The sequence below is a fragment of the Hippopotamus amphibius genome, chromosome 9 (assembly GCF_030028045.1).
Source record: "Hippopotamus amphibius kiboko isolate mHipAmp2 chromosome 9, mHipAmp2.hap2, whole genome shotgun sequence".
Lineage (NCBI taxonomy): Eukaryota > Metazoa > Chordata > Mammalia > Artiodactyla > Hippopotamidae > Hippopotamus > Hippopotamus amphibius.
The window spans coordinates 58,148,666-58,174,484 of NC_080194.1; the positions used below are offsets into that span (position 1 = coordinate 58,148,666).

The 25,819-nt window shown below is 38.4% G+C and overlaps 1 protein-coding gene across 1 annotated transcript in view; it reads right to left on the reverse strand.

Moving 5' to 3' along the window:
• DEUP1 (deuterosome assembly protein 1) overlaps positions 1-25,819 on the reverse strand; it is a 108,393-nt gene that overhangs the window by 75,561 nt on the left and 7,013 nt on the right. The window contains exon 3 of the mRNA XM_057749307.1: positions 1,263-1,434. Coding sequence (XP_057605290.1) covers positions 1,263-1,434 — 172 coding nt within the window. The remainder of the gene's footprint in view (positions 1-1,262; positions 1,435-25,819) is intronic.

Genomic DNA, 25,819 nt, shown 5'->3' on the forward strand with positions numbered 1-25,819 from the left:
ATATTTGTACTGTGGTTCTTAGGATAGTCATTAATAATTAAATTCACAAAAACCAAATGTTGCTAGCACTATTCCACTGGGTACACATTACAACAGTGTGGTATGGATGTTTGACGAAAAGTTCTTCTCACTGGCACATTTTAAACTAAGGTTTAAAATTTACTTCATATTATCTTTTTGGGAGGCTTATGTCATCGTTCCAGGGTCAGAACCCCTGCTGACACACTCAGTCTTTATTTTAGGCGCCTCTGCCTTCAGTGGGAGCTCTGTTCTAGGGGTGTTATGGAGTAATTGTTACATTTTATAAGAATAAATTAAAAAGAAAAAGAAAAATGTCTATGGGAGTTCTTAGGCACTTGGCTTATAGAATTTGCTTAAAAAGCAGGCAAGGCCCCTATTTGCACATCTGTGTCATGACAGGCACAAAAGTGAGAAAACAGGCCCTTATGCCAGTTCTGATGACCTGCCTCCACTGATAACTAAGTTAACTAGGCCAAACAATAACATAGTTAACCAGGACAAAAACTAAGTTCCATTGAGAGGCCGGGAGAGGTAGAAAAATGGCTGCTAAACAAGTTGACTCTTGATGTTTTAGTTATTAGCATACGATCAGTAAACATGTTTCTTATGCCTCACCCTGACAAAAAATTCACAGACACGAAAGTCCATATCAGGTGAAGCATACGGCTTTCATGAACTCCTCTGCAGGCCAGAGAGCACTTAGACCTCCTTCTACTATCATCAGCTTGGCCACAAACAGCCTCTCCAGGGCCCAGGGCACTCCTCCTAAGTGGGTGCCCAGGTATACACACACACCCTTCACCATACTCTTTTCTCTCTTGTCCTACAACCAAGGCTTTACCTTTTACTTCTTTAAGGAAAGATTTTTCTAGCAGGTGAGAAAAGGCAAATGCTCCTGAACTCTGCCTCCTCCAGAGGCACGGCTTTGTTTCTATAGCAGCAAAAGCACTGACATCTTTGCTTGCAAACAGTATTTATTTCACATGTATATTGAATGTTTGTTTGCCTTCCTAGATGGCATTGACTAGACTATTTCTGTCTGCGTTGGCAAATTACTCTGGGCTTAGGCTCTGCTTGCACTTATTTGATAGAACACATTTAGCGTGCTATGACAGAATTTCAAGCTATAAATGCTACTGCTGATGCCTGATAAAAAGCATGTGTAATGAAACATATATTCTGACAGAACTGTTTATAACCGTGTGAGGAATTAACAATTTATTAACACATCTGTGCAGTACCTCTTGACCTTTCTGTTCCAAACAAGTCTGTGCATTTGCCAACTCTTGATCCCGAAGATCTAATCGTGTCTCCAGAGCCCGCATCTTCCTTTCCCAATCCAATTTTTTGTTGTTTACCATGATGTCAATTTGTTCCATTAATTCTTGAAGCTCAGCCTCACAAGGAGAAGCTCTGGCAATTGCAGAAAAGTAAAATACATTTAAAAAGGAGTGAAATGTGAGAACAAGAAAAATTATGATCTTGCTTTGAATAGCTTGATTATTATTTCCTCAAATTGTTCAATTATTTAAATAGGAAAAATTCTGAAAACCGGAGGTTAACATTTTAAGTTAAAACCAAAAGCTAATTTCAGAGCTAACAGTGTATATACTTTTCAAAGGCATTTTAAAAAGTACAGTTGCTGCCATAATATGACGCAATGTATTGAGAAAGCCACTGCCTGCATTGCTCTTCTTATGTACTAGTGGTAATGCATGCATCTCCCTGACCCAAAGTTTTGACTTAGACAAGGGAGTCCTATAATGAAACAACATTGTGTGGATTACGTCAGAAATAAGGTCACAATAAAGATAGTTCAAAAATAATAAACAAATAAATTTACTTTAGAGTGGGCTAATTCGAAGGAAAATTCTAATTATGAAAAATGATTCCATGCTCTTACATGTAAATATATATATACCTATGTGAGGAGGTTTGACAGCAGGCCAGCTGGGGCTTCAGTTGTGCCTGCCAGGGATACAGGAACAAGCCCAGGCTAGGTAGGACCAGATTCAAATGTACTACTTGGGCTACACTGTTGCTCCTTCAGGAGAGAAACTTGGTATGAGCTGGCTGGTGGTGTCTGTTTGGAAAGAATCTGATTGGGCAGGTGTGCACAGAGTAATATAAGATTTCAGACAATGGAGATACTATTAGTCAGAAAAGTGACAGTATTTCGGTTCTAGGAAGGTCTACTGTGTTTGAGACAAGACCCCTGGTGATAACTAGAATTACAGAGACTGAAAGTTGATGAGATTACTAAGTGCTCCCATGGCAGGGTTCTCCTTCAAAGAAGTTGAAGCATTCCCCAAAGACCTAGTATAAGTCCAGTCATTCAGCCTGGATAAGCAGGTAGATGTTGGGCCTCAGATTTCAGCTTAAGGAACACACAGATGTCCAGATTAGAAGAGCAAGTTTCTTCAGTATCCATTCAATGGTGCTGATGGGGCTTCTAATATATTTGTATAGCTGGGAGGAAGTCAGGAGAGGCAGGTGTAAAATGACATCATTTCCTCCATTTAGTTTCACCAAATGAGAATTTTAGGGCAAATTAAGGATCAGTTAGCATTTTTTAAAAAGCTGAAGCCCAGAGACATCAAGGTCACACATTAACTAATGGGAGAGCCAGAACTAGATCCTAGGCAGCTGCTTCCAATCTTAATTAAGCATCTTCCTGTATACCACACAGCAAAAGACATGGTGTTTTGAATAAGAACTTGCTTTAAAATGTAGTACAAATTAGCTCTGTTGTAATAGAGTTAGAAATAGGTATTTGAACTCAAATTTCCAGAATCCCTTTCTAAGACACCCAGGGTCAACCTGAACAAGGGATGTCCCTCTGACTGGTTTATTCAGCCGCCAATTTACCAGTTTTGACACCAGAGAGGTTGTAAGTACAAAATGCCATTCTGAAATCTTCTAGCATTCTTGGACTAAGACCCAAGGCTCTCAATTTTTACTTAAAACCTAAAACAAGCCTGAGGAAAGGAAGTGCTAATTCCTCTATAAATAACTTGATTGGATTTTAATTGGAGTTCTGATGTGGGGAAAAACAACAGAACAAAAAGAACGGTTTTCACACCATTTTCTTTTTCATAACAACGTGTATCACCCTTTACTGTAAATGTGTTTTGTCTATTTTTTCCTGCTGGTGTGAACTCTGAAAGAAAAAGGACTGTATCAGTCTTGTTCATTGCCATCTCACCAAGGCTTAGCATAGTGCTCCAGCACATGACAGATGCTCAGTAAATCTTTGAAGAGTCAACAAACGAGTGTTTTCCATTACTATCTCCTTGGCATATAAGAATGTACCATGCTTATAGAATTCACATACAGGCCTGAAGTAGAGTGTGGCATAATATGAGCTACTCAATCAACATTGTTAAATAAATGAATAAAGTGTTTATTTCCTGGTTATGACTATGCTATGCAAAAGTTAGAATATCAGACCAGGGTGGAAGGACTTTTATAAGTCATCTAGTCCAACTACCCATTCAGTGTTTGCATATCTTCCACAAATGTTTCTTGAGAGAATCATCTATCATACCACAGTGATCAGATTCAGCAAATCTACGACAGAGCCCAGATTCTGCATCAGTAACAAAGGTATAAAGTACGTGCCACTTGTTGCATGCCAAAGTTTGTGATCTATTTTGTAATATCACCGCCAAGAGGTCATCCAGCCTAGGACTGAATTTTTCCTTTAGCAGGTAACCACTGTCTGAGATTGTATCTAGACAGAAATGGGTTTTCAAAAGTTCTTTCTTATAGTGAAGAATTTTTCATCCACTGGTCCCAATTTGATCCATTGGAACTCTTCCAAACTTATTTTACAGCATTACCCTGATACCGAAACCAGACAAGAATGCCACAAGAAAAGAAAAGTACCTGGTGAACACAGGCATACACCATGATCAAGTGGGATTTATTTCAGAGATACAGGATGGTTTAACAGCCACAAATCAGTCACTGTGACATGTCACAGAGACAAAATAAAGGATGAAAATCATATGATCATCTCAATAGACACAGAAAAAGCATTTGACAAAATTCACCATCCATTTATGACAAAAACCCCTCAACAAAGTGGGTAATAAAGGCAACATACAAAAGTACCTCAACATAATAAAGGCCGTATATGACAAGCCTGCATCATACTCAATGGTAAAAAGCTGAAAGTTCTTCCTCTAGGATCAGGAGCAAGATAAGGACATCTATTCTTACCACTTTTATTAAATATAGTATTGGAAATTCTAGCCAGAGCAATTAGGCAAGAAAAAGAAATAAAGGGCATTAAAAGTGAAAAGGAAGAGGTAAAACTATCACTATATTCAGATGACTTTATATATATATATGCAAAACCCTAAAGACTCCATCAAAAAACTGATAAAAAGTAATAAACAAATTCAATAAAGTTGCAGGATACAACATCAATACACAAAAATATGTTGTATTTAAATTAATAATGAAATATGAGAAAGAGAAATTAAGTAAACAATCCCATTTACAATTGTATCAAAAAGAATAAAATATCTAGCAATAAATTTAACCAAGGAGGTAGAAGACCTGTATATCAAAAACTATAAGATATTAAAGAAATTGAAAACAACACAAATAAATGGACAGATATTCCATGCACATGGACTGGAAGAATTAGTATTATTAAAATGTCCATACCATCCAAATCAATTTACAGATTCAATGCAATCCCTATTAAAATCCCTATCCCAATGGAATGTTTCACAGAAATAGGACAAATAATCCTAAAATTTGTATGGAACCACAAAAGACCCCCAAATAGCCAAAGCAATCTTGAGAAAGAAGAACAAAGCCGAAGGCATCACATTCTCTAATTTCAAACTATAAGCTATAGTAATTTAAACACTATGATATTGCCCCCCCAAAAGACACACAGATCAATGGAACAGAAATAAACCCACAAATATATGGTTAAATAACTGATGACAAAGGAGCCAAGAATACACAATGGGGAAAGGACAAGAACACACAACTGGGAAATGGTGTTGGGAAAATTGGACAGCCACATGCAAAATGTGACACTGGACCAATGCTTCTACATCATACACAAAAATTAACTCAAAATGGATTAAAGACTTGAGTGTAACACCTGAAACCATAAAATTCCTAGAAGAAAACATAGGTGGTAAAACTCTTTGACATATGTCTTGATGATGAGTTTTTAAATCTCACACCAAAAGTAAAAGCAAAAGCAAGAAAAGCAAAAATAAACAATAGGACCACATCAAACTAAAAAGTCTCTGCATAGCAAAGGAAATCATCGACAAAATGAAAAGGGAGAAAATATTTGCAAATATCCAAAATATATGAAGAATTCATACAATTCAATACAAAAAATATGACTAGAAAATGAGTGGAAGATTTGAATAGATATTTTTCCAAAGAAGACATACAGATGGCCAAAAGACACATGAAAAGATGCTCTACATAATTAATATACATCATTAATCATTAAACATAATGCAAATAAAAAACACAATGAGATATCACCTCACACCTGTTAGAATAGCTACTATCAAAAAGACTAGAAATAAAAAGTGTTGGCAAGGATGTGGAAAAAAGAGAACCCTGGTACACGGTTGGTGGGAATGTAAATTGGTGTAGTTTCTATGGAAAACAGTATGAAGCGTCCTCAAAAAATTAAAAATAGAACTATCATATGATCTAGCAATTCCACTTCTGGGCATTTATCTGAAGAAAATGAAAATACTAACTTGAAAAGATATATGCATCCCCATATTCATTACAGCATTACTTACAACAGCCAAGTTGTGGAAACACCCTAAACGTCCACTGATGGATAAATGGATAAAGATGTGGTACGCACACACACACACACACACACACACACACACACACACACTGGAATATTATTCAGCCACAAAAAAAGAATGATATCTTGTCATCTGCAACAACATGGATGGACCTGGAGGGTATTTTGCTAAGTGAAATACATCAGACACTGAAAGACAAATATCATATATATTTTCTTATATATGGAATCTAAGATATAGATACAGATAGATATAAAAACCAAGCTCATACATGCAGATAACAGATGGGTGGTTGCCAGAGGCTAGGAGAAATGGGTAAACTTTTTTTTTCAGTTTCAAAAATAATAATAAATAAATAGAATTTAACTTTTCTGTGGTGGCTCACAAATCCTATTTGCACATCACATACTGAACCACACCAGAAACATAATTAGAACCAAATGGGAGAGACTCCAGGAGAACTTCTAGAACCCACTTTTGTAGACATGTCTGTGGTGTCAAAGTGCTTTTCAGTCAACTGTCTCTCCTAAGGCTGTAAATGAAAGATTTATCACTTTATAATTTTTAGGTCATAGTTTCATGGCTGCCCTTGTTCAAAATTAATTATTGAATTATAGCTAAAAGTAGCTTTTTCTCAAGCACTTTTTTTGTTGTCCAAAAAATGTTATTTACTGTCACCATGAGTGTTTGCTGACATAGTAGCATTGCAATGCCTATTTTTACTGCATATTTGAGACGGTGGCTCATATTCAATCCATTCTTCATTCTCTTTTGTGATAAGCTTAATATTAGGATGTGAAACAGATGTAAATCCCACTATTCCAATAAAGCATGCTTAAATGTACTTACAAAGGCCTTATTCTAAAGCCTTCATCATAATAATTAAAGACATTTATAGAAAGAAAATGAAATGTCACAGCTTTCAAGTCTCTATCAATATTTTATAAGAATTCTAATTCTCATTTTTTATGTTCTAAAGGGAATGGAAGTTCTGCTACAAAGCCTACATTACAGATAAACCTTTTCTTGAAACTTTTCTATAACTATTCACTTTCTGAGTAACACCTTGGTTCACAGATGGAATGAGGTAAGGAGACAGTGAAATGTTAGCAACCACTCTCCTCAACGTGACGTCTACAATCATCTAGAAGTATAAAATAATCATTTGAGAAGTTATTCCAAATTATATGTATATATATGTATATATATACACATAGAAATATATGATACAATTAATAGCAAATAAATGTTTACACATGCATTAGCTTAGATTCTTTTTTTGTCTTTTGTATTTCTTTTTCTAAGCCTATGGGATAGGTTGAAACTAAAGCATATCTGGACATATTATAAAACTACTGAAAAAGAATAAACCCAAATCAAATTTCTATCTGAAGTATATTGTTATCCCATTTTCAACATCTAAAATTACCCTTCGTACTTTTTTTTTGACTAAACATTTAAATATTTAATGATTGATTTCCACCAATAACCACAGCTTGGATTCCATAAGCCAATCTCTAAGACAATGAAAATTCCTTCCTCCTAAAAGGTCTATTTAATAAGAGACTGCAGAGTTAGTACATATGAAGACAGTCATTTTACCCTTTTTCTATTTAAAACGATAGCCAGCTATTTCACGGGATCCTAACAACGAAGAATTAGGCAAGCAATGATAAAATCTGTTTTTCTAATGCTAGAAAACTAAGAAATAAACTGTTTCCTAAACGTTGGAAATTTCTAATGCCACCCTGTTCTGATAAATTCCAAATCTGTATCTGCAGCCTGAGCTACTGAGCTCTGGACTTCTCTATCCAACAACCTACTCAACACTGACATTGCCATAGGACGTCTATAGGCATCTCAATCTTCACAAGTTCAAAGCAGAGTGCTAGGCTCCCTGTGCCACAAACCTACTCCCACTCCAGTCCACTCTATTTCCTTAATTGGCACCACTGCTACAGCTGCTCGAAAAAACCCCTTCATGATCCTAGATTTGTGTTTTTCTCAAACCCCAGAACAACAGTTCTATGGGCACTGCCTCCAGTATTCTAAATTCTGATCACTTCTCACCATAACCAGTGATAAAATCCTAGTCTGCCATTCTTATCTCCTGTCTGCTTCCATCCTTATCTCCTATGTTACCTACTCAACATCCATCTTTCCTTTCTTCTACACCAACAGAGCTCCAATGTTATTCAGTGTGGAAGTGTGTCCAGCTAAAAAAACAACTACATTTCCCAGTCTCCCCTGGAGCTAGGCACAGCCATGTAGCAAAATCTGGCCTGTGAAATGTAAGTGGGAGTTGCCATGAAGCTGTTGAAAAGAGGGCCACAGCAGTTGCTGTTGCTGTCCCACACATCTCTCACGCTTACTACTTCAGGGCACTAGGCGTGATTTCCAGTGGACAGAACCTGCATTTCTCTGCCTGAGTGTCTTCTCTTGCTACTGGAGTCCTCTTTGCTTCCTGTGTGATAGGCCAGAAGTGATGAGGAATTGAAGCCCTCCTGGAGCAACCTTCAACCAATAACTGTCAGTTACTGGTGTATAAATACTCACTTGCTCTTTGTTTTTGTTTTCAGAAACATTGGATAAAAACAAAAAAGAGCATGCCAGCCCCCACTTCACAGGAAAGATCAAACTGACAGGGTCTCAGTTAGCAATCTTGGGACAAGCACCTTAAGATTTTCTCTTCTTCCTCTTAGGAAGCACATTTTAAAAAATATATATTTATTTATTTGGTTGCGCCGGATCTTAGTTGCAGCAGGCAGGCTCCTTAGTTGCAGCATGTGGGCTCCTTAGTTGTGGCATGCATGTGGGATCTAGTTCTCTGGCCAGGGAACAAATCCGGGCCCCCTGTGTTGGGTGTACAGAGTCTTATCCACTGCACCACCAGGGAAGTCCTCACTTGCTCTTTGGATGGGATAACTCTGAGGGATGTGATTTATATCCCTATATGGGGGTTCCAGAATTTCCCCATATTTCACTCTAGTGACCCTCAGTGGTACTTGGTTTGACTTCTCCAATCCCATAGGCAATAGGCTGAAAAATGGCCCCCAAAGATATCAGGTCTGAATCCCTGGAACCTGTAAATGTTATCTTAAAACTTTCTTTTGGAAGAAAGTTCTTTGTGTCAATTAAGCTTCTTGAGAGGGGGAGATTATCCTATATTATCTGGGAGGGCTCTAAGAAAGAGGCAGAGGGAAATGTGACACACCCAAGAGATGGGGATATGAGGATGAATCAGAGACAGATATGAAGACGCTGGCCTTAAGGATCAGAGTGATGTCACAAGTCAAGGAATGCTGGCAGTCAGCAGAAGCTTGAAGAAGCAAGGAACAGATTCTCCCCTAGAGCATCTGGAGGGAACGCAGCCCTGCTGACACCTTGATTTTAACCCAGTGATACTGATTTTGGACTTCTGGACCCCAGAACTGTGAGTAAATAAATTTTGGTTGTTTTAAGCCACTAAGTTTGTTATACAGCAGTCATAGGAAACTAATATACCTACTTTCATCTTCCAAATAAACTACTCGTATCCAAATCCTTGTTTCAGGGCTTTGGCTTCTGTAGGAACCCCAAATGAAATGCTGGCATGCTCTCTTTTGTTTTTACCCATTGCCTTTCCTCTGCTCCCTTCCTGGAAGGTAGACAACATGCTGGAGGTGGTTCAGCCATCCTGCAGTCACAAGGTGATGCCAAACAATACAGCCACACACGGAGGGTAATAAAGCAGAAAGATACATGTAGACTTGTATATACAGCTAATTACTTGAGCTTCGCTTGGATGTGTAATAGGCACCTCAAACCAAGTTTGCATTTTCTCCAATCTTCCTTATTTTAATAAATGACAATGTTATTATTCCAATTGGTGGACCAAAAGCCTACCATCTCATCTCATTCCTGCACACCCCACATCCAATCTATGATTTCTAAATATCATCAGCTCTTCTGTCACAACATCCCCATTTGTCACTATTTCTACCAACAGGACCCAAACCACTGCTATCTCCCACTGAATTACAGTTCGGCTTGTCTGTCCTTTCTACCCTTGCTTTGCTATGGTCTAGTCTTCACAGAGCAACCAGAATGAGCCTTTCAAAACATTAAGTCAGAAAATGTCACTGCTTTGCTCAAAGCCTTCCAGTGACTTCCCATTTTACACAGTGAAACCTAAAGTCTTTACCAAGGTCTGCAAAGCCCTACAGGACTTGGTTCTATTTGCCTCTCTGAGGTCACCATCTACCAACTTCTTCCCAGGTTCCTCCTCTCTAAACACATTGGCCAGTTTTTTTTTTTTTTTTTTCGGTCCTTGAAAATACCAAGTATGCTCCTGCCTCAGAACCTCTGCTTTTGCTGTTTCCTCTGCCTGGAATGCCATTCCCCAGGATATACATATGAAGAGAACCTTCATTTTCTGCAGGTTTTTCTTCAAATGTCACCTTATCAGATTTACTCTGTAACTCTCTGCTACCATAACCAGCTTAGTTTTTCTTCAAAGCAGTCATTACCCACCCACCCCCACCCCAACAGAATATACCCTCATTTATCTGTTAAAATCTGTCTCCCTACTGCACTGTAAGCTCCATGAATCCCTGAAGGTATGGTAAAGCCAGTGTCAGCACTGAACTGCCAACCTCCAGAAAAACAAAAACCCTAATCTGTTTGGGTATTGTGTTATGAGACTCCAGATATTAAATTTTGTGTTTAACAAGACTTTTCTGAGTATGCACCATCAAAGAAATGGGGTGCTGCCTCATTACTGCCAGGCCATGGTGGAATCCACGTTCTTGACTTAAGCCTCTGTTGCTACTTTGGAAAAGGGACTCATTACTGCTGGGTGGAGGAGTGGTTCAGGCTCTCCACTAGTCCTTTGCTAATACCATCACAGCTGAGAGGGGCAGGGGTGTCCTCATGGCCCCCATGGACACTGTGGGAGGTGGGTGGCCCTGTTATCATTCACCACTCAAAGTGTTCTGTTTTTCTTTGCATATGTATTTCCCTGGGATTGTCTGCGATCTGAGCCAGATTTGGGTACTCCAGGGTCCCTGGGCCACAGCACCAACTATGCCTTATGTTCTGCTTCAGTTTCTTATATGAATGGGTACAGACTCCAGCCAAACTCTGACCAGCCATCCTTTATGAGTCGGCTGTTTTGCTGATCCACCCATTTTTTCCCTATTCTTGACCTTTTTAATAGTAGTATATAATTTGAAAATGATAAGATTAGCACAAGATATTCACATTTCTTCTTTTCTCTTTTTTAGAGAAAATTTGGAAGCCATTTCACCGCCATGATTCTATAGTGCGCTTGGCTCTGTTATGCTCTTTTTGTACCCTTTTACATGAACTGCTGTCCAATGAAACTGCTTCCCCCCCCCCACCACCACTCCCCGCCGAGGACAGAACTAAAGAGCTCCTCAAGTTTCTATCATCTTCATGTCTTGGCACCTCTGTTTCACCAGTGCTCTGACAAGAGGCTCGCAACTGCTCCAAGTGGTTCCAAGGCGCCAGACCACTGAGCGCCTGGAACGTTAGGTCAGGGTACACACACCTGGGCCCTGATGCACCTGCCTAGGTTTACACACATCACGGCTTTTTTCTTTTCTCTTTTCTTAAAAAATGTAACTTGCAACTAACACAGCTAGCCTTTTACAAACATTGTCCTGTAAAAAGTATGAGCAAATTTATCTCACACAGACGTAGTTTTAATCTTTGCTTTAACTTAATAGCAGCTTAACAAGTATTTCGATGGAATCTTTCTCTTCCCTTCTTTCCCCCTCACTCCCTTATTTCCTCTATCCCTCTCCCTTCCTCCCCTTTCTTCCTAAGTCTCTTTCCCTCTTTTCAAAATCACTCACTGAATTTTTACAATCACTTAGCACTGTGCAAACATTTCAGGATCTAGCTTCAAAGTCTGAGATATCAGAATTTTACCCTAGGTCCACTTCACTTTGCTTCTTCAGAGAAACAAGAAACTAGAACTTGTTAAATTTGATTACCCTGGAGAGGAATATGTGTGTTTTGTGGGGGATAAAGTATGACGGAGGGAGAATAATGGGGTATGGCCTCGGCCATTCAGATAGCACGAGGATCAATCAAATTAAAAAGAATTTTCAATGCGCAAAAATAATACATTACAATTTATTAAACTACAAATATATATTGACATATTCAAATTTTTTACAAACTATAATTAAAACTGTATTTAATTCATAAGAAACAGGTAAGTAAAGTTGTGATTATGAATATGTCTCAGAGGGAAAGGACACTCTAAAGATTAAGAAAGTTCCACACATAGAAGAGTACTCCTTTAAAGGATTTTTCTGAATTCAGACGTGAGAATGTGCTTTAATATTCATCTGCCTTGGTCTTTGAAAACACAACTTACACAGCAGCTAAAAAAATTTTGGTAGGCCATGTAGCAGTACCTAGATTTTTAGGAAGAATTTGACAAGAATCTATGAACAAGATCAATAACTAAGATATGTCACAGAATAAAAAGCAGAGTAAATGATTCAGTAGAGAAAATGAGACTTTCCGTTAAAGATGGATGAACACACAAATTTTGCTCCCTTCCCAAATCCTACTAAAATAAAGCAAAGGAATATTTTTAACCTATAAGGACAAAAAATGGAAGCTGGTACTGGAGAAAGCCAAGAAGCAACCCACTATGTATTTCTGGAAGTAGAGGGTGAACACTGGCTGCCCAACTTATACTCTCCAAGCAGGAGAATTTAGAATTGTGTTCTCCGGAAACTGATCAGCCTGAGACAGAAGAAAGAGACTAGCCTGATAATCAGACAGCGAAGACCCCGTCAACAAGCCCTGCCCATGTACCCTGGCGCTTCCCGTCAGCTTTCAACGCCGTTACTCTTAAATAGGAACAAGCAGTCAGAGATCACAGACGTCTGAGGAAAGCAGTTCACACAACGAGGTCAAATACAGACAGAAAGACATTGTTTGAAGAAAATTTTGCAAAAAGAAAAAAACTCCAAAAAATTTATAATTAGGACACTAGGGGTATTAGCTCCAGGAAAAACAAAACGTGCAGAAAAGGAAAAGTATTCACAGTATACTATATGGCTCAGAGGTGAAGTGTGTTTATAAAGCCAGAGGTATTTATTATAAAGTCATAACAAGGCAAACAGAATATTGATTCAACCAAAATTATGGTGTATAAGGAGAATGGAGGAATGGAGTGCGTGTGCGTGTGTGTGTGTGTGTGTGTGTGTAGCAGGGATGATGTGGTGGGGGCATGAAAAACAACTATCGTGGATGTCAGTATATAATGACCAAAACTGAAAAATCAAGCAGTAGCAATGTAAGAATGTTATTTAGAGATATGGAGGTAAATACCAAAAGAATCAGCCTAAAGAACTGAAAGTGGTTGCCTTTGGGAGTGGAAAACTGGGGCAGGAACAGAAGATTGCTGTTTTTGGTAACAGTGAAAAAGAACCAAATGACTTTTTTTTTTAAGAACTTTTATGGAGATACAGTTGACAGACAATAAACTGCATGTATTTAGAGTGTACAATTTGGTATTTTTTTTCTTAGTAATGTATATATGGCAATCCTGATCTCCCAGTTCACTCCCCTTCAACCCTCCCCACTTTCCCCACTTGGTGTCCATATGTTTGTTCTCTGCATCTGTGTCTCTGTTTCTGCCTTGCAAACCGGTTGATTTGTACCATTTTTCTATATTCCACATATATGTATTAATATACGATATTTGTTTTTCTCTTTCTGACTCACTTCACTCTGTATGACAGGCTCTAGGTCCATCCATATCTCTACAAATGTCCCAGTTTCATTGCTTTTTATAGCTGCATAATATTCCATTGTATTTATGTACCATATCTTTTTTAATCCATTCATCTGTTGATGGACATTTAGGTTGCTTCCATGACCTGGCTATTGTAAATAGTGCTGCAATGAACATTGGGGTACATGTGTCTTTTTGAATTATGGTGTTCTCTGGGTATATGCCCAGTAGTGGGATTGCTGGGTCATATGGTAACTCTATTTTTAGTTTTGCAAGGAACCTCCATACTGTTCTCCATAGTGGCTTTATCAATTTACATTCCCATCAATAGTGCAAGAGCATTCCCTTTTCTCCACACCCTCTCCAGTATTTACTGTTTGTAGATTTTCTGATGATGCCCATTCTCACCAGTATGAGGTGATACCTCATTGTTGTTTTGATTTGCATTTCTCTAATAATTAGTGATGTTGAACAGCTTTTCATGTGCTTCTTGGCCATCTGTATGTCTTCTTTGGAGAAATGCCTATTTAGGTTTCTGCCCATTTTTTGATTGGGTTTTTGTTGTTTTGACATTGAGGTGGATGAACTGTTTATATATTTTGGAGATTAATCCTTTGTCTGTTGATTCATTTGCAAATATTTTCTCCCGTCTGAGGGTTGTCCTTTCGTCTTGCTTATAGTTTCCTTTGCTGTGCAGAAGCTTTGAAGTTTCATTAGGTCCCACTTATTTATTTTTGTTTTTATATCCATTACTCTAGGGGGTGGATCAAAAAAAGATTTTGCTGTGATTTATGTCAAAGAGCGTTCTTCCTATGTTTTCCTCTAGGAGCTTTATAGTGTCTGGCCTTACACTTAGGTCTTTAATCCCTTTTGAGTTTATTTTTGTGTATGGTGTTAGGGAGTGTTCTGATTTCATTCTTTTACATATAGCTGTCCAGTTTTCCCAGCACCACTTATTGAAGAGGCTGCCTTTTCTCCATTGTATATCCTTGCCTCCTCTATCACAGATTAGTTGACCATAGTTTATCTCTGGGCTTTCTATCCCGTTCCATTGACCAAATGACTTTTTAAATTACATCCATGAATAACTAACTAAAGGAAAATCTGGATAAATATTTTTCAGTTAGAAAGGACATTTTAAAGAAAAAAAATCCATCATATGTGCATCCACTTATACAGGGAAAATGACATTTTTCAAAACATCACTCCAGAATTCAGACACTTTAGGACTCTATGCATGTATTTTATTGACCTTAGCATTGCTCAATGCATTTGTTGAATTCCTCTTTAGAAATGACCTTCAGAGATAAGTTTATTAAACATAAGCTTTAATAATCTTAAATACATTAGACTGCACAGCACACTGGATGGTGGTTATGCTGAGTCCTCCGGGAGCTGTAGCTGCACTGTAGGTGGTGGACTGATTTCTCTGGAAAACCTAATTGATTTCTCTTCTAGAGTAGCAGAGCCTGGGAGAAAGGCAGGATTGTGGAGTAATTGTTGGGGTTTGGAAAGAGACACAAATTGAAGGATGTGAAGAAATATACCAGAGCTACACCCACAGAAAGAATGACTGTAAAGGAGTTAACGTAAGAAGCAAGGGGTAATTGCAAACACTTCTTATTCATATTTTTAATGAATCAAGGGTATAGCGCATTGATAAAGAAAACCAATTTACTATGTACAAGGAACAATGAAATAAACATACAAAAAGTATTGGAAATAAAAACATGGTTGTCAATACTAAAGATCTCAAGAGAAGCAATAAAAAACCCAGAATGTGGTCATTGCTGAAATAAAAAAGAGACAATGAAAGAAATTCCTCCAGAATATAGAGCAAAAAAGACAATGATAGAAATTATGAGCAAAAAGAAAAAGATATAGGCATTCTAGGAGATGAGAATGAAACAAAATGGTGAGGAATTATTAATCAAAGAAATAGAAGAAAATTTCACCAAGCCGAAGAGATTTGAATCTTCAGTAATAAAAGTGTTCACCAAATGCTATAAAGGATTATTGAGAAAGGATCTCTATCTAGAGAGTTATCCTGGCAAATCTGTAAATTCCAAGGTTAAAGAGAAATCCCATTAGCCTCCAAACGCTAAAAAAAAAAAGAAATGGGGAAAAAAAAAACCTGAAGGAGAGAATGAGATTAGCATTGCACTCTCCACCTGCAACACTCCATGCTTCAAGGCCATGGGAGTAATGACTATTACAGAGTTACTGTATGAGAGTAAAAATAAGACTTCTGGACATGAAAAGTTAGGAAGCATACTACCTATGTTCATTTTTATGAAAAGATTACCTAAGGAAGTACTTCAGTCAAATTAAAAATGAAATTTTTAAATTTTTAAATTAAGAACAGAGAAGATTTTGTATAATAGTAACAAGCACTGCAATCAATTTTATGGTTGTTAAGGAGGATTCTTAAAAGAGGAGTAAAATAATTAATGTTATCCTATATACAATCATTTATATATAAATTAATAGAAATTAGGACCAGAAATTCAGACTATATCTTGGAGATGGAATAAGGGAATGCGGAATTTAAAACAGTACTAAAGGTGAAGTCTTACTATGGCTGAGAGAGGTCAAAGTTACAGTTAAAATTCGGGAAGCCAGGAGAGAAATCCAAATTTTAAATATTCGTAAAAAATGTAAATTAACACCTTATAAAATAGGATGTAGAACTTCTAAGAGAAAAAGAAAACTAGATAAGACTAGCAAACGTTGAGAAAACAAAAAAGGTCAAATGTTAATATATTAATGACCACAAAATCCTCTTTTTAGTGGCAACAATATTCCAGTTGAGGTATATATATATATATATATATATATATATATACACACACACACACATATACATTAATCTAACCATAAGCTACTTACAAGAGATACGATATGATATTTTAAAAAAGAATGAAAACAAGGATATCAGAGAATAGAAAATATATACTGGTCTCTGTCCCCGGTTCCTGGCACAGAGCTCCGAAAACCCTGGTAATTTCCTAAGTGATAACAACACTAGGGGCCTCTCTTGCTCTAATATTGGTCTTAGACCTTGGTTTGTGACACAGGGTTCTTGAAACCTTAGTAATTCCCTGGGTGATAGGACTGTCTTTTGTTCTAATGAGGCAACTCTAGGTGGGTTCCTAGATGACTCCTGGATGAGGGCTGGTCACCAGAAAGATCAAGTCATGATTAGAAGCTTGGAATTTTCAGCCCCACCTCTCCCTCCTCCATTCTCTTGTGCAGGGAGATGGGCTGAAAATGGAGTTAAAGATCAATCATGCCTACATGGTGAAGCCTCCGCAAAAATCCCCAAAGTATGGGGTTTGGAAAGCTTCTGGGTTGGTGACCATGTGGAGATGCTGGGAGAGTGGCACGCCCCTTCCCATATACCTTACCCTATGCACCCTTTCCACCTGGATGCTCATCTGTATGCTTCAATAAACTGGATGAAAGTAAGAGTTTAAAGGCTAAGTATTTCCCCTAGTTCTGTGAGCTACTCTAGTAAATTAATCAAATCCAAGGAGGGGGTTATTGGAACCTCTGATCTATAACTAGTTGGTTGGAAGCACAGATGACAACCTGGTCTCGCTACTGGAGTCTGAAGAGGGTAGCAGGCAGTCTTGTGGGACTGAGCCCCTTAATCTGTGGGAGCTGATGTTATCTATGGGTAGACAGTGTCAGAATAGAGTTGAATTGCAGGACACCCAGCTGGCGTCCCAGAGAATTGCTTGATGGGGGAAAAAACCGCCACACATTTGGTGACCAGAAGTTTCAGAAGTGAAGTGTTCTCTGTGACAGTAAAGGAGACACACAGAGAAGAAAGACAGAGTGGGGGAAGAACTGGGTTTTTCCCTATACAGGAAGGAAAATGCTAATTTTTTCCTTTATAAAAGGAATGAACAAGGCTATTACAGACTAACGCAAATTAAAAACAAAGCAGAGATGGCAATATCAGGCAAAGTAGAATTCAAATAAAAACCACTCACTTATACTTGTGAGATATTCTATAAAGCTAAATTATACAACATACCAAGAAGATATAACATCCATGGACCTCAATATATTGAGCAACAGAACATGGAAATACAGAAAATAAAAACTGTCTGAAATACAAGAAGAATTAGACAAAAATCACAACTACAGTAAAGATCTTCCTTAAAATGTGACAGATCAAACAGACAAAAAGGTAATAATGGATTTGAAAAGTATAATTTGAACATATCAACAATTAAACAGTTTGATTATGTATGTATAACTTTTTAAACCTTTTTTCTTAAGCAAGAGAGAATTTACACTTGTTTTCAATGCCTGAAGGACATTTATAAAAGTTGATCATGCAACATGTCATAAGACTAATCTTAAGGAAACTGAACTATCACACAGGTCATATTCTATGACCATGAATGTAGGGGGATTTGAAAGTAATAATAAAAAGATAATTAAACCTCGCCCGCAGAAGTTATATCTCCCAAATATCTCTTGAGTCAAAGAGAAAATCAAAGTTGAAATAATAGATAATTTAGCAAGTAAGAGTGGGAACACTAATCCTACAGCCTGCAGCAAAGCTGAGCCCAAGAGGAACTTCATCTTTAAATGAAATTTAAAGAAGTATTATTTAAAGAAATCATGAAATCCAGAAATCATAAAAATAACTGAATCACATTTTTCAATTAAAAAATCAGAACAAGATAAGTAAAATAAAACATTAAAAAAAGTAATGAGTAGAAATTCATGAATAATAAAATAGAAACAAAGCAAAACATAGACATGGTTCTCTTAAAAAGTTCAATAAAAGATTATTTATTCATTCTATAATTATTTATGTTCCGGGCACACACTCTAAAAACAAAAAGGATGGGAAAAAAGATGGTGGCGAACTAGAAGGACATGGAGTGCATCTCTCTGCACAGATGCATCATGAATACATCAAAAGATGCAATAATTCCCACAGAAAACTGACTGAACACTAGCAGAAGACCTTGGACACCAGAAAGGACTGCAAAGATCTCGACATAACTGGGCAGTACAGAGGGGGGAAAAAGGAGAAAGAAGAGGAGAAGAAAGGAAAGGGACAGGTCCTACAACCTAGGGTAGGAGGAGCTAAAACAGAGGAGAGATTTCTGAATTCAGGGAATATCTGACAGGGAAACACCCACTCCAATGGGGAATTTGATTAGGTTAGAAGGGGGTCATTTGGGACTGTCCAAAGAGGGTGAAGCGGCCAATCTGTGGCAGACGGGAAAGAGTGAGAAACACACACGGGGTCTGTAGCACAGTTCAGCGTGTCCCAGACTGAGACGGGGGTTCACAGCTGTACAGGGGGTCTGGGAGCTGGAATGTGGGAACTACAGAACTGGTTCAGGGTGAGAAACATTGTTGGCTGCGGGGAGATGGACTGAGGGAAAGGAGGGAAGAAATCCACAGCAGAGAATGCCTACCGCAGACAGCTGGGTGGCCGTGGTGGTGGCGCAGTACTGTTGATTCACAAGCAGAGGAGCCACTGTTGTAGCCTCTCTTTTGGTGCCTGCAACGAACAAAGGAAGGCTCCCTCTGGGCCTGGCTGTCGCAGTCAACAAGGGATAGAGAAAGCCCCCTGGTGGAGGCTGGCTTGGTATGCCTGCTGCTGAGAGCCAGAAGAAGTCTGCAGAGAAGGACTTCTCTGGAGACATTCTAGTTATACCCAAGCCCACCAGCCTCCCTCTGTAATTGGTGCTGCCACTGCCAGGGCTCCCGGGAGCCAAGCAGGGCACTACTGCTGACTCACATGCAGGGGAAGAAGCCACTGTTGTAGTCTCTCTTTTGGCACCTGTTGACAAACAAAGGGAGGCCCCCTCGGGGCCTGGCTGTCGCAGTTGACAAGGGATAGAAAAAGCCCCCCCGCCCCGGGAGGGGTGCTGGCCTGGTGTGCCTGCTGCTGAGATCCAGAAGAATTCTGCAGAGCAGGCCAGCTCTGGAGACACTTCACTTATACCCGAGCCTGCTGGCTTCCCTGTGCAATAGACACTGCTACCTCTGCCAGGGCTCCTGAAACCCAGGCAGGGCGCTACTGCTGACTCACATGCAGGGGAAGGAGCCACTATTGTACCCTCTCTCTCCCCACACACCGGCACCTACAGATGAACAATAAAGGAAGCCCTGCTGGTTGCAGAGTAATACAAGAGCCCCTGAGGGCTGCCCATCAAGCATCTTGCGTCAGGCACCAGTAAAGAACCACATAAGGCCAGATTTCCTAAACCCACGACCAACAGCATCCCTGCACATTCAGCATCACCCCTGGGACTCCTGCAGTCCAAGCAGGGTGCTACTGTTGAGTCACATGCAGGGAGAGGAGCCACTATGAAAGCCTCTCTGTCCCCATACACCTGCATCTGCAGATGAATAATAAAGGAAACCCTCACTGAGACAGACCCAAAGAGCTCCAAGGCAGCCTTAGGACCAGACTCTGGTGGTTAGACCACATGCAGAAGCAAGGAAGAAACCAAAGCTGAACACCAGGGACAGGGGGACTAAGGAAGAGGTTCTGAAATCTTTCCATCAGATATATATGCTGCAGACTAAATCCCCGTGATCAGCTAGGTAGACCCTATGTCTTTGGCATATCTGACTAAACAATGAATGCTTCCACAAATGAAAAAGGTCTAGCTCTGGCAGCTATGGACTGTGGGAGCAAGCACACATAGGAATTGGGCCAGATCAGAGCCTAAGTGGACTCCATAGGACTCACAGCAGTTCCAGAGTCAAACACAGAGGCAGAAGAGGGCCCGCTGGGGAGGTTAAGGTGGCCTGAAGCTCAAGGCATGTACAAGGACACTTACAACTAAGACCCCAAGGAAACAGAATTATTATTATTTATTCTATTGATCTGATCCATTCTGTGGTCAGTTATAGCTTTTTTTTTTTTTATAATTATGATCATAGTCCTAAGGGATCTTCATGTTTTATAACATATTTTTTATTCTATTCTTTACTTTTTTATTTTTAGCCTTTTTATATATGTCTATTTCTAGCTAGCTTTTTTGTAGTGCTGAGTTTATCCCTCCTATCTTCTTTTCTTCTTTATCTTTAATACATTTTTTTCTTTTTCTTTTTATATTTTCAGTCATACTATGCTCTTCTGTTGCTCTGTGTTCTATCCCTCTTTATTTTATTTTATCTTATTATACTTTTAATCAATATTATTGGTCTGCTCTATTTCCTTGCTTTATTCTTCACATGACACACTGCTTTAGTTTTTCTTATTAGGTTTTGCCTTTATCTTACTTCTAATTATAATTGTTTGATTTCCTTTTGGGGATCTTCAGTCTATCTGATTGTTCTCTTGCTCTTTGTTATATTTGCTCCCTGTTCCTATTGGGTCCCTGTTGTACTTGGTCCTCATTTTCACAATTTCCCTGTTTTTTTGTTTTGTTTGGTTTGATTGGTTTTGAATTTTTGTTGGTTTTCTCGTTAATTGTCTGATTGTGTTCTGGGGTTCTTCTGTCGGGTTGTTCTAGGGCTTTATGTTCTATTGGGATCTGCTTTTGTGTTTCTTCAGCGTGTACATGTTTCCATAATTCAGTATTTGTTTGTTTCACTTAACTTTTAACCATTAGTCTGGAACTTGGATAGTCTTTTTAATCCCCTTTATTGCCAGGATGAGTGACCACTGGAGTCTGGATTCCTCGACCAAAAGTCAAGTCAGAGGCTCTGGGAAGGGAGCACCGAGTCCAGGACACTACACCAATTGAGAGTCCTCAGCCACAGGGAAGATTGACTGCAGAGAATTCTTATGAAGGCCTCTATCAGACCCAGCTTTGCATGACTGCCTGCAACTGCTGGTGCTGGGTACCTCACAGCAAACTACAAACAAGAAAGGAACACAAACCCACCCATCAGCACACAGACTACCTAAAGTCACATTAAGTTCACAGACACTCTAAAAAACACCACCTGACATGGCCCTGCTCATCAGAGGGAAAAGACTCAGATCCACAAACCAGAAAGGAGGCATCAGACCCTCCTATCAGGAAGCCTACCTCAAGACACTGGACCAACCCCACCACAGGGGCAAGAGAACACAAACAAGAGGAATTACTACTAGGCAGCATAGAAAAAGGAGACAGAAACTCCTATAAATTAGACAAATGAGAAAACAAAGAAACACCTTGAAGGCAAAGGAGCAAGATAAAAACTCACAAGACCAAATAAATGAAGAGGAAATAGGAAAATTGCCTGAAAAAGAATTCAGAGTAATGATAATAAAATTGATGCAAAATCTCAAAAACAAAATAGGGAAAATCCAAGAAACATTTCATAAGGACCAAGAAGAACTAAAGAGCAAACAAACAGTAATGGACAACACAATAACTGAAATTAAAAACACTCTAGATGGTATAAACAGCAGAATAACTGAGGCAGAAGAATGAATAAGTGAGTTGTAAGATAGAATGGGGGAAATAACTGCCACAGAGCAGGAAAAAGAAAAAAGAATAAAAAGGTTGGAAGACAGTCTCAGAGACCTTGGTGACAACATTAAGCGCACCAACCTTTGAATCATAGGTGTCCCAGAAGAAGAAGAAAAAAAGAAAGGGTCTGAGAAAATATTTGAAGAGGTTATAGTGGAAATCTTCCCCAACATGGGAAAGGAAATAGTTAATCAAATTCAAGAAGCACAGAGAGCCCCATACAGAATAAACCCAAGGAGAAACACACTGAGGCACATTTTAATCAAACTAATGAAAATTAAACACAAAGAATAAATATTAAAAGCAGCAAGAGAAAAGCAACAAATAACATAAGGAAAAATCAATAAGGATAACAGCTGATCTTCCTGCAGAAACTCTGCAGGCCAGAAGGGAATGGCAGGATATACTGAAAGTCCTGAAAGAGAAAAACCTACAGCCAAGAATACTCTACCCAGCAAGAATCTCATTCAGATTTGATGGAGAAATCAAAAGCTTTACAGACAAGCAAAAGTTAAGAGAATTCAGCACCACCAAACAAGCCTTACAACAATTGCTAAAGGCACTTTTCTAAGCAGGAAACACAAGAGAAGGAAAAGACCTACAAAAACAAACCCAAAACAATTAAGAAAATGGTAATAGGAACATGCATGTCAATTATCACCTTAAATGTAAATGGATTAAATGCTCCAACCAAAAGACACAGACTGGCTGAATGGATACAAAAACAAGGCCCTTACATATGCTGCCTACAAGAAACCCTCTTCAGACCAAGAGACACATATAGACTGAAAGTAAAGGGATGGAAAAAGATATTCCATGCAAATGGAATTCAAAAGAAAGCTGGAGTAGCAATACTCATATCAGACACATTAGACTTGAAAGAAAAGACTATTACAAGAGACAAGGAAGGACACTACATAATGATCAAGGGATAAATCCAAGAAGAACATATAACAATTGTAAATATCTATGCACCCAACATAGGAGCACCTCAATACATAAGGCAAATGCTAACAGCCATAAAAAGAGAAATTGATGGTAACACAATAACAGTATGAGACTTGAAGACCCCACTTACACCAATGGACAGATCATCCAAATAGAAAATAAATAAGGAAACATAAACTTTAAATGACACATTAGACCATCTCAACTTAATTGATATTTATAGGACATTCCATCCAAAAACTACAGAATACACTTTCTTCTCAAGTGCACACGGAACATTTTCCAGAATAGATCATATCTTGGGTCACAAATCAAGCCTTGGTAAATTCAAGAATATGAAATCAAATCAAGCATCTTCTCCAACCACAATGCCATGAGACTAGATATGAATTACAGGAAGAAAACTGTGAAAAATACAAACGCTTGGAGGCTAAACAATATGTTATTAAACAACCAAGAAATCACTGAAGAAATCAAAGAGGAAATCAAAAAATACCTAGCAACAACTGACAATGAAAGCACAATCCCACAAAACCTATGGGATGCAGCAAAGGCAGTTCTAAGAGGGAAGTCTGTAGCAATACAATCCTACCATAAGAAACAAGAAAAATATCGAATAACAACCTAACTTTACACCTAAGACGATTAGAGAAAGAAGAAAAAAAAAAGCTCCAAAGTGAGTAGAAGGAAAGAAATCATAAAGATCAGATCAGAAATAAATGAAAAAGAAATGAAGGAAACAATAGCAAAGATCCATAAAATTAAAAGCCAGCGATGCTTTCTGAAGACTTAAAGGGGTGGGATAGGAAGGTTGGGAAGGAGGCTCAAGAGGACAGGATATGGGGATATATGTATACATGTGGCTCTTTCACTTTGTTGTACAGCAGAAACTGACACAATACTGTAAAGCAATTATATTCCAATAAAGATAAACAAACAAAAAACTAAAATAAACAAAATTGAAAAATCATTAGCCAGACTCATCAGGAAAAAAAGGGAGAAGACGCAAATCAATAGAATTAGAAATGAAAAAGGAGAAGTAACAACCGACACCGCAGAAATACAAAAGATCATGAGAGACTACTACAAGCAACTATATGCCAATAGATTGGATAGCCTGGAAGAAATGGATAAATTCTTAGAAAAGTGCAATCTTCCAAGAAAATAGAAAAGATGAACAGACCAATCAGAAGTGTGGAAACTGAGACAGTGATTAAAAATATCCCACCAAACAAAAGCCCAGAAATTGAGGCAGTGATTAAAAATCTCCCAACACACAAAAGCCCAGGACCAGATGGCTTCACAGGCGAATTCTATCAAACATTTCGAGAAGAGTTAACACCTATCCTTCTCAAACTCTTCCAAAATATAATAGAAGGAAGAACACTACCAAACTCATTCTACGAGGTCACCATCACCCTCATACCAAAACCAGGCAAAGATGTCACACAAAAAGAACATTACAGTCCAATATCACTGATGAATATAGATGCAAAAAGTCTCAACAACATACTAGCAAACAGAATCCAACAGCACATTAAAAAGATCATACACCATGATCAAGTGGGGTTTATCCCTGGGATGCAAGGATTCTTCAATATACGCAAATCAATCAACGTGATACATCATATCAACAAATTGAAGGATAAAAACCATATGATCATCTCAATAGATGCAGAAAAAGCTTTTGACAGAAGTCAACATCCATTTATGATTAAAGCTCTCCAGAAAATGGGCACAGAAGGAAATTACCTCAACATAATAGCAGCCATATATGACAAACCAACAGCCAACAACATCCTAAATGGTAAAAAACTGAAAAAATTCCCTCTAAGAAGAGGAACAAAACAAGGGTGCCCACTCTCACCACTATTATTCAACATAGTTTTGGAAAATTTTAGCCACAGCGAGCAGAGAAGAAAATGAAATAAAAGGAATGCAAATTGGAAAAGAAGTAAAATTGTGACTCTTTGCAGATGACATGATATTATACACAGAAAACCCTAAAGATGCTACCAGAAAACTGCTAGCACTGATCGATGAAGTTAGTAAAGTAGCAGGATACAAAATTAATGTGCAGAAATCTCCTGCATTCCTATACACTAACAATGAAAGAGCAGAAAGAGAAATTAAGGAAACTCTCCCATTTACCATTGCAACAAAAAGAATAAAATACCTAGGAATAAACCTGCCTAAAGAGGCACAAGACCCATATGCAGAAAACTATAAGACACTGATGAAAGAAATCAAAGATGATACAAACAGATGGAGGGACATACCATATTCTTGGATTAGAAGAATCAACATTGTGAAAATGACTATACTACCCAAAGCAATTTACAGATTCAGCGCAGTCCCTATCAAATTACCAACGGCATTTTTCACAGAACGAGAACAAAAAATCTTATGATTTGTATGGAAATGCAAAAGACCCCAAATACTCAAAGCAATCCTGAGAAGGAAAGATGGAGCTGGAGGAATCAGCCTTCCTGACTTCAAACTATACTACAAGGCAATAGTGATCAAGACAGTATGGTACTGGCACAAAAACAGAAATATAGATCAATGGAACAGAATAGAGAGCCCATAGATAAACCCAAGCACATATGGGCACCTTATCTTTGACAAAGGAGGCAAGCATATACAATGGAGAAAAGGCAGCCTCTTCAATAAGTGGTGCTGGGAAAATTGGACAGCAACATGTAAAAGAATGAAATGAGAACACTTCCTAACACCATACACAAAAATAAACTCAAAAGGGATTAAAGACCTACATGTGAGGCCAGACACTATAAAACTCCTAGAGGAAAATATAGGCA